At 36.3% G+C, this 8,236-nt stretch overlaps 1 protein-coding gene across 1 annotated transcript; it reads right to left on the reverse strand.

The window, feature by feature from the left end:
• Nucleotides 1–5,489: 5,489 nt before the first annotated feature.
• Nucleotides 5,490–8,235, reverse strand: LOC145780480 (uncharacterized). The gene is made up of 4 exons (XM_082592091.1): nt 8,168–8,235; nt 7,400–7,488; nt 6,876–7,122; nt 5,490–5,748 (listed from the first exon to the last, which is right to left on the reverse strand). The coding sequence occupies exons 2-4, from the start codon at nt 7,481–7,483 to the stop codon at nt 5,681–5,683; spliced, it is 399 nt and encodes a 132-aa protein (XP_082448217.1). The 5' UTR covers nt 7,484–7,488; nt 8,168–8,235; the 3' UTR covers nt 5,490–5,680.
• Nucleotide 8,236: the final 1 nt, after the last annotated feature.

Here is an 8,236-nt window from a genome sequence, read left to right on the forward strand (position 1 = left end):
TATAGTCTAATTTTTTCTCTATTGATATGTTACTAAAAGCCAGAAACGAAAGATCTCTCTCACGAGCTTGCTTATTAAGTTAAAGCAAAGCAAGTGTACCCAATACAGCTGAAAACTGTAGTCTACTAAAAATTAAATTAATAAATAAACATTAATAAAAATTAGATTGGCCACCAGTGAAAAATAGATTAGTTAACCTATTCGAGCGGGTGTTTGCTTGGGTCGATGCAATCCCTTGGGTCGATGTTAGCTTAGTGTTGCTTCATGCAGCCCAACTGAGCACGTAGGCACAAACTAAAGAAGTTTCTATACTAGCTGGACATTTTTTTACTTGAATTCACAAAAAATTTCTTGGCTATAAGTAATTGCTGTTGCTATCAGAAGAAAAAAATACGTGTTTCTTTACTTCGATGTAAACAAAATGATTAGGTTTAAACGAAAAATTTGTAGGCTACACGGGTCCAATGGATCCGGATAGTAAGAGATAGCCCACTATATTTTAATTTTTTTTTAGTAATTGAAAAAACTTCAGGATCGTTAAAATCTACAGTGTGAAGTAAGCAACGATCATGCTGCTAAAAGCGAAACTCAATCAATAACATAGGGATAGTTTTAATTCCTTTCCTAGCTATAAGAATACAAGGAGCCTTGGCGAGCTAAACCATGGATCACTGAATCTAATTCCGTGATCCATGGCTAAACTCTACAAGCAAAACGTAAAAGCAATTCAAGTTGTCGATCGGGTCCAGTGGACGTTTGTGACCATTCTAGAGTTATAACATACAAAGATAATGGCTATACCAGGATAAGATTGTTGCTTTATATTCAACTACGTAAGGGAACGTTCAAATATTACGTAACGCCTTCGAGGGGGAGGGGGGGGTTTATGCAAAGCGTTACGTTAGCGTCACATCGGGGGGGGAGGGGGTTCAAGCAAAACGTTACGTAACGCTTTCGAGTACGAAATGGTAGTTTTTTGTGCTGAATTCGTAGTGAAAAAGCGTTACATGGGGGAGGGGGGGATTGAAAAAAGCGTTACGTTGGCGTTACATGGGGGAGGGGGGGGTCAAAAATTCGGAAAAAAAGCGTTACGTAATATTTGAACGTTCCCTAAGTGGATAAATTTCATAATAATTATAGCTCTTCATCCTTGTTGGGAGTTTATATTATTCAGTCGCCATTTTGGCTTGAAGCAGATTGCACTTTAACATTGATTATCTGTTTCCGTGAGTCACGGTTTTGAACTAGCTCGCCCAGCGTCGCCAAATTGAGGCCTTTTTAAAAATGAAGATAATATGAACAGGGTTGTTGAATTAGAAAGACTTTTCTATGATTTATGCAAAGCTAGGATTTGTTCGATTGTTTTTCATCCTGGTAGGTAAGCTGCTTGTGTTGGATGGAATGATGCACATAAATCGTGCTAATTTATAAGGGCGGAATGATACAGTTCAATAACGTAAGTTTTGAGTTATGGCTATTGCCTTAGTGTTAGTGCATTGCACCGAGTCACGTGCGCTTGATGACGTCCTGCCTCCCTGTCGCTGTGAGTACTTCGTAATTATTGCAGCAGGACTTGGTACCCACTACGGTGTCCGACGATTTTTCGTAAACAGTTGTTCGTAAAGCAATTGTTCGTAAGCAATTGTTCGTAAAACAATTGTTCGTAAAATTAATTCTTTATAAAACAATTCTTCCTAAAGCATTTTTTCCTAATTTGCCTATAACCACCCACCACACAGTGATTTGTCACTTGTACACATAGCTCTACTCGTGTTAAGACCCCTTTTCAATTCCTTTACGTTTGTGGGTTTCTGTAACTATTCTGTAGTACCTACAAGCGTAACAATAAACGACAATAATTCAATAAAAAACGGAAGTTTCACTCTGTGTATCTCAATAACCAAGCCGGAGTCGGTGGTTCAAAGCGTATACAAGCATGCAAACCTGCTTGGATTGGGCTTTCAGAAGAGACCTTTTTGTCCGAGAATAAATATTCCCATAATCCTTTGTTCAATTTAACACTTTGCTCCTCAAAGGGAGGCCAGATTTGGCCCCCCCCTCAAATTTCCTTTAATTATTTGAAGCACAGTAACGCCATGCACTTGGTTTTTCTTGACTTTTCCTAAAATTGCCAGGCGGATCTGATGATATTAAATTTGATGCTAAAAGTTGTGTAGTTTTCTTGTAAATTCAAGATTTTAGTGAATTTTTGCTATTTCTAGCTAACTTTCAGCAAAGCGTGAAATGGATTACATTGCGATAACAAGCCATAAGCTCATAATTGCTTCGTGCATCGATATGCGCGAGCAGAGAGAAGCATCCTCTTGCTTTCCTTTGTTTGGTTTGACCTCAATAATACAAAGCGCGTTATTTCTTATGCTACAAAGAAAAGCCAGTGATCGCAAAGCTGTTAATTAGAAACAATAATAGCAAACGTTTTTTGCGTTATCAGCTCTACAAAGAAGAATAGCAATCCACGATCAAAATAGTAGGCTATGGAGGCCACAAACTATTCAAAACAGTTGTTTCAAGCAGATAATATTCATTGACGAATAAAAAACGTTACAATAATAAATCTTCTCTTGGATAAAGACATGAAAACCTGGTTTCGAAATAAACGTTCCATGGAAATGCTCTCATTGACAAAACTTGCAATTGAGAAAATGTATCACTGCAAATGCTTTTGGGAGAAGCCGGAGAAATAGCGTTTTTGCAAACAGTAATTGTGAGATACACTCAAAATTGTGAGATAGGCTCCATTTACACGTAGCAGCTAACTCGATGGCGTCCCTTACCTGCTTTATGTCGCCTACTTGTTGTTATGTCCTGTATTTTTGTTTCACAGTGCACTGTGTTTTGTTCCAAAGAGCGCAAAATAAAGATGATAATGCCTCATCTACATTACAAAATATTTTGTAATGTACAAACAAAATGTACAATGTACATTACAAAATATTTTGTAATGTAGACGAGGCATAAAGTTAGGCGTCACATATGACAAACAACAAATCAGCTTTCTTCTTCATTGATTCAACATCTGAATACGTTGCCCCAATGTATAAGAGGACGGCTGTTGTGAAGACCCGCCATTTATAAACGATCCGATTATACCAAAAGTGGGACAAACTGGTGGATCAAAGAATGAATAAACAATGCTGAGAAAACTAAATCTAAGTGACAAACAATACCGATGTCTTTATTTATCTTGGAAAAATGCTGCCTAAACTTATCAACAAAAAATACAGTAAATAACGGCAAGGATCCCGAAAGCAGAATTTGCTCGACTTTGGCATAAATTTAGTCAGACATCTACAGTAATAATTCCACACATACAATAACGGCTCTCAACGGCTGTAAGATACATAATAATCAACCTGGTTCTGGACGATTTGTGTAACAGTTTAGGGGAAGACACTACTTGAAATGATGCACCACACAAAAGATTTTCAATGAAGACTGAGTCTAAAAACCGATGTGGATTGTGCTGCACAATAACTTCAAGTTTAGGACAGAAGAGGCAGAAAATATCACGATAAAAATAAAGACCTTGTGGGAAATTTTCGAGAATCATAACACGATGCAAATACCATAAACGCTTAGTTTGCATGCTGCTCTAAGCTGGCCGGCAACCACAAAGGTAGACAACACAGGCAGTTTATAATTCGATAACAGCGCAATAAACATTATAAATACGTAAACCGACAATTTTCTTTTACAAACGTTTTACGTCTAATAGTAAATTTTCCCCCAACAATTTTTTGTGAAGCGCTTGCAAACCACGGTTTTGTAAAATAATTCATCATTATTATTTTTTACTTCTCGGATATTGTAAAACGTCATCAGCAAAATCACAAAAAAAAATTGCATTACTTCAATGTAGTAGGCCTAAGAATTTTTTATAGAATTGTAGCCACGTTGTTTCAACAAAGAAGCCATTTTTTGGCAATATAAAGTTATAGAAAATAATTTGCAATCATGCAAATGTTTGGAAAGAATCTAGGAAGTCTTCTCACAATCTGGCACAAAGTGATTATGTTTATTGTATCTCTGCAAAATGTTTTACGACAAACTTTGAAGCTTCGTTATAATCATTTTTATCTTTGAAGTCAAAAGTTAATTTTCTTTTGGCCAGAAACATAATCACTGCCTTGCTGATGTTGTCGCCTTTACGCGTATTTTTTGTGCTTCAAACAATAAGGACCCAGTCAGCAATCCAGTCTATTTACATTGATTCAACATTTGTAAACGTTAAATTTATGTAGATTTGCTGACTGTGGGTTATTTCACATTTCCTTTGTTTACGCATGTTCCTCAATTCGCTGTTGCATTGTTTCGACGCTGGCGGACTAAAAATGTATTTTCAAATTGATTGACGCAATCTTCAATAAAAAGTGGGCTTCGAACTTAGCTTTGTTGATGTAAATGCTGTATTTTTTGTGGATGTAATTTATGAGTCATGTTTATAAACACCCGTAAGCGAAATGACTTATGATGTGGCCTGCATGATATTTGTGATGCGACTTGACACAAATCCACAATTTCAAAAGCACCCAATTTGAACTTAGAAATTTCAGATAATTTCAACAACTTGTTCAATTGTCTTCTCTCTACTAAAAATATTCATACTACAAACTCAATTGTAGACCTAAAATACACAAACGAAGATGTAAACAGCTATTCAAGCAGGCTAAGGTGTTACTTATGAGAAATTTGGTTCCATAAAACTAGAAGCTAGCCATGAGTTTCGGAATGCATTAGTTTAGGACAAAAATGTAAGACAACAAACGCAGTTTTGTTTTTTCAAATTCTTGTAACAAAATTACTCTGATTGTAACTATTTTAGAATCAGTGAGTAGCTTACAATAAGATTTGCTCGCAAATCTTTATCAATGCAATGATTCGGCACACCGCACACACACTTCGTGCAGTCGATTGAGCTCTTTGTTATTCAGAACTTTGCATGAAATCGGATTAGCATGGTAATTAAATAGCGGCAAGATAAATCAAAATTGTCGTTTTTGGGTACCTTTGCAAAAATTAAAATATCAAGTTTAACATATAAAACTTCAAAATAATGACTTTTCAAACTTATAGACAAATGATTTGTTTTCACACCAGTGCAACTTCTGTTGATATAGCACCAGCTGACAACACGTAACAGCTGATTGAATTTGATCCAAAAACGGCCCCCCCTTGAGCAGTTAACTTCCAAAAAAACGTTGAAAAGCAAAGGGTTAAGTTATGTGAAAAATGATCAAGAAATAACGTTTGACAGCAGCGCCATAGAAGCACTAGCCTACTTGGATTTCTCAAAGATTATCCACAGACAAACGTGAAGCAATTCTTACTACTAATAATATACATAATACTTGTAACTCTTCGTCTTTGCTGTGAGCTTCAAAATGGAAAGATTTATCAAAAGCGTGTTTATACTTTTCAGGTTTATTGACCAATAAAACCTTAGCGGGTTTAACATACGGTACCTTTTTTACACACAAAAATATTACATACCGGTAATTTATATTTTACACACAAAAATATAACATAATTTTGATTATGTTATATTTCTGTGTATAAAAAAAGTATGTTAAACTCTCTAAGGTTACTTTGTTTTATTTCTCAATAAATGAAATATTCACAAAACTTGATACAAGCGACGATGAGATAAAGTCGACGATTACTACGTCACATGTTCAACAATGTTCCAGCAATCAGATCTCCAGAAAGCATTTCCAAAAAGCTCTTTACCTGGAAAATAACACATCATTTCAATTTCATATCACGGGGTGACGTCACACAAGGAAGTAGGAATTCTTTGCTGCTGTTCCATTGTCGAGAACGCGTACATGTCCATGGATTTATGAAAGCATAAGCGGTCAGGAAAAAAGAGTATGGTTTACGAAAATAAGAGCCTAACATTTTAGAAAGGGAAAAATAAACATTACAGAAAAAAGAATCGTTTTCCTGAGTTACACTCTCTTTTCCCTTCCGCTGAAGATTCCTTTCTTAAATTTATGCACATGTTCGAGCTCTTACCTTTTGCATTAACCACAAAAGTGACACCTATAAGAAAGTATTTTGTGACGATTTGAAAAGTAAAGTTTGGTTTCAAATACTGATTGACGATTTCAAATGGTCTCAGATTAATCCAACTTGAAATTGACGTCACAACAATTAATGAGGTCATAAATATTGTGTCTACTTGAAAATTTTGCTTCTTTGGACCAACTTTTACATTGCTCATTGTCTTCAACATTTTGCTTTGTTAAAACTCTGGAGCCTTCTCAATCCTCTCTTGTAGGCCCGCTACTGTACTTTAGTATATACTGTTGCGCAATCAAACTTGCGTAGTAGGGAAAAGGGAGAAACATGTCGTTCATACTACATCAGTTTGTGTATCGTAACAATGTACGAATGTGGTTGCACCAAGGTCAGCAAACAATCTAATACATTTTCTTTACAAAGGCTATAGTTTTGTTACTTCAAGTTGGCATAAAACATAAATCAGCATTATAATTAAAAAGGATGTCACTTTCTTTATCTTTGACAGTTTATTAGTCACAAGAACCGCTTTACAGTGACTATACAAGCTTATTAAATAAATGTAGGTCATTAAACAGAATGGCGCTTTACGCCATTGGCATCCCCAGAGTAGACGACTCCACTGCAAAAATATTGAAATTGCCTGAAGAATAACACATTTTCGTATGCCTGCGCATACGTGCCCTACGAAAGACTCAGCTGCATGCTCTTGAGGGGTGTCGAACCAGCGCCCTTTTGAGTGCCATACCAGTGCTCTCACCACTCGGTTATGCAGCCGACTATACTATAATTCTACTACACTATATTCAGCTACAGTAACATTTCATACTCACTTTTGCTTTTAGTTGATATCCCGCTGATACAAAACCACAACAAAATAATGAGTAAAAGTAAGAACAAGCAACCGGCAACACTGGCTGCAATTATCATGCCGGAGTTCGAACAAGTTGTCAATGAACCTCCAACAGGTACAGTCTCAGGACTTCCAACAGACACTGTAAAAGCGAACTCAAACCGCTTTTCCGGAAAAATCGGTGATGAAAGAATGAGAAGATATAACCCGTTGTCATCAGGAGTAACCTGAAGAACAATGGTTACAAACTTATCAGAAAGAACAATACTATCTGAAAGAATTTTTAGTAAATATAAAAGTGATAGATTGAGGTATAGTAGAAAATAATGAAAGAACACTGCGATGTCTTGAGAGCAAATTTATACCTCAAAATTAGCCAATAAAAAGTTTTGTTATGCTTCATGAGTAGGCTACAAGAAGGATTATTTTTTGCTGAAAAAGTATCTTGGAACAAGGATTTCAATCCCAACCTTACAGCTCTGGTTTTAAGTTGGATCAACTTACAGTTGTTCGTTTAAATAAGAATCTCTGCTGGTGCTTCACCACGGTGGTTGTCTTCAAAGGAGTTGTTGCGTCATTCTTCACCATTAAACCTAACAACAGAATTTATGTTTCTCGGCAGCCGATTTGTAGCAAGAATTGACAGCGATAGACACCGTGCTTTGCCCATGAGGCTGGGCTCGTCAGTATCGCACCACTAATTCTGCCACAAAGGTATTCGACCACCGCTTTACCAGTCAGTTTAAATGTGCTAGCGTGGAAGCTACACCGTTATGGTTAGCGAATCGCAACTGCTCGCTGTACCAGTGAGTGCTCAGCCTTGTGCTGATAGCCGGGAAGAACGCCCCTTTCTTCACCACATAATTTATGTTAAAATATCTTTGTATCATTTTCTGGCTCAGAAAGTAAGTTTATCGTTTTCTATGTATTTTAAAGCGCAACTAAATCTACACTATCAGAGATTCAAATATAAAATCAAATGTCGGCCTAAATCCGCCTTGTAACAAAAAGGGTAAGAAAAGTTTCCACATTTTATCACAATATATCGATACGAAAGTTCCAACACAAAAACTAATCATTAAGAAAATAATATACAAGACATAAATTAAATTTTAAATTTTGTTGAAATACTTTTGTGAGTGTTTGCCTGGACAAATGAATTAAGGTTCAGACTTTAGGGGAAAAAAAGCTATTGATTTATTTTCTTAGTGATTGCTGCTTTCTGTATTAGGTAGATCGCCCATTTGAGGGAGTGTCATAGTACCAGATCACCTTTTCCAGTTAGTTCTTCCCATTTTTGATCATAGATACGGTTTTTTATAGTTTTTCCATCCCTTGTCA

This window comes from Aplidium turbinatum, chromosome 12 (genome assembly GCF_918807975.1).
Source record: "Aplidium turbinatum chromosome 12, kaAplTurb1.1, whole genome shotgun sequence".
Lineage (NCBI taxonomy): Eukaryota > Metazoa > Chordata > Ascidiacea > Aplousobranchia > Polyclinidae > Aplidium > Aplidium turbinatum.

Excerpts from the sequence above, each read along its gene's own strand:
- LOC145780480 (XM_082592091.1), bottom strand. The coding sequence starts at position 7,483 with ATGGTGAAGAATGACGCAACAACTCCTTTGAAGACAACCACCGTGGTG. Across the intron at positions 7,123-7,399 it reads TCTTATTTAAACGAACAACT|GTTACTCCTGATGACAACGG; the intron begins GTAAGTTGATCC and ends ATTGTTCTTCAG. Across the intron at positions 5,749-6,875 it reads GATATCAACTAAAAGCAAAA|GTAAAGAGCTTTTTGGAAAT; the intron begins GTGAGTATGAAA and ends GTTATTTTCCAG.